The sequence below is a fragment of the Alligator sinensis genome, unplaced genomic scaffold (genome assembly GCF_000455745.1).
Source record: "Alligator sinensis unplaced genomic scaffold, ASM45574v1 scaffold280_1, whole genome shotgun sequence".
In the NCBI taxonomy this organism is placed as follows: domain Eukaryota; kingdom Metazoa; phylum Chordata; order Crocodylia; family Alligatoridae; genus Alligator; species Alligator sinensis.
The window spans coordinates 3,171,405-3,172,548 of NW_005841835.1; the positions used below are offsets into that span (position 1 = coordinate 3,171,405).

Consider the following 1,144-nt stretch of genomic DNA (forward strand, 5'->3'; position numbering starts at 1 on the left):
CCGGTCGGAGCAGGGGTGCGGCTTCACCCCGGGCCCCGCCGGCCCGCCCGCCCTCAGAGCGTGGTAATCCGCGAGGTGCAGGTGCCGTTCCTGTACACGCTGCCCGACTCCAAGCGGTCGGGCGGGAAGTCCTCCACGCTGTACGCCCTGCTCTTGAGGGCGGTGGCGTAGTAGTCGACCGGCTCCTCGGCGGCGTTGTCCATCCAGCTGAGGCAGAGCAGGCGCTGGAAGGAGCGCTTGAAGTTGTCCGAGAGGAAGCCGTAGAGGATGGGGTTGGCGCAGCTGTTGGCGTAGCCCAGGATGACGGAGAGCTGGCTGATGGTGGCGTCGTCCTGCTCCACGTTGAAGACGTTGACCAGCTGCACGATGTAGAAGGGCATCCAGCAGATGACGAAGACCATGACCACCATCATGACCATGAGCGTGATCTTGCGCTCCGAGCGCTTGCGCTGCTGCCAGCCGGCCTTGAGCGCCACCATGCGCATCTTGGCGATGATGAGGATGTAGCAGAGGCAGATGGCCACCACGGGCAGCAGGAAGCCCATGAGGAAGGTGTAGACCACGAAGACCACCAGCCACTTCTGCGTGGGCTCGGGCATCAGCATGTTGCAGGCTACCGTGCCGTCGCTGTTGGCCGCCGTGTTGGAGTAGATGATGATGGGCAGGATGATGAGGATGGACAGCACCCACACGCCCAGGTTCACCATCTTGGCCACGGTGGGCCGGCGGTAGCGGGCCGCCTTGATGGGGTGCACCACGGCGATGTAGCGGTCCACGCTCAGCACCGTCAGGCAGTAGATGCTGGTGAACATGTTGATGGCGTCCACGCTGAGCACCAGGCGGCAGAGCAGCGAGCCGAAGGGCCAGTGGTGCAGTAGCGTGGAGGTGACCAGGAAGGGCACGCTCAGCATGAGCAGCTCGTCCGCGATGGCCAGGTTGAGGATGTAAATGTTGGTGGCCGTCTTCATCTTGGCGTAGCGCAGGATCACGTAGATGACCATGGAGTTGCCGCACAGCCCCACCAGGCACACCACGGAGTAGATGAAGGAGATGAGGATGGCGCTGCCCTGCGCCTCGCTCAGCGTCGTGCTGTTGGGCGCCCCCGAGGAGTTCCTGCCGCCCGAGTCCATGCCCCCCGCCGCCG

The 1,144-nt window shown here is 64.4% G+C and overlaps 1 protein-coding gene across 1 annotated transcript; it reads right to left on the reverse strand.

Moving 5' to 3' along the window:
• Positions 1 to 6: 6 nt before the first annotated feature.
• SSTR1 (somatostatin receptor 1) lies at positions 7 to 1,138 on the reverse strand. Its single transcript, XM_006015364.3, has one exon. The coding sequence runs from the start codon at positions 1,128 to 1,130 to the stop codon at positions 54 to 56; it is 1,077 nt and encodes a 358-aa protein (XP_006015426.1). The 5' UTR covers positions 1,131 to 1,138; the 3' UTR covers positions 7 to 53.
• Between the last annotated feature and the right edge of the window lie 6 nt (positions 1,139 to 1,144).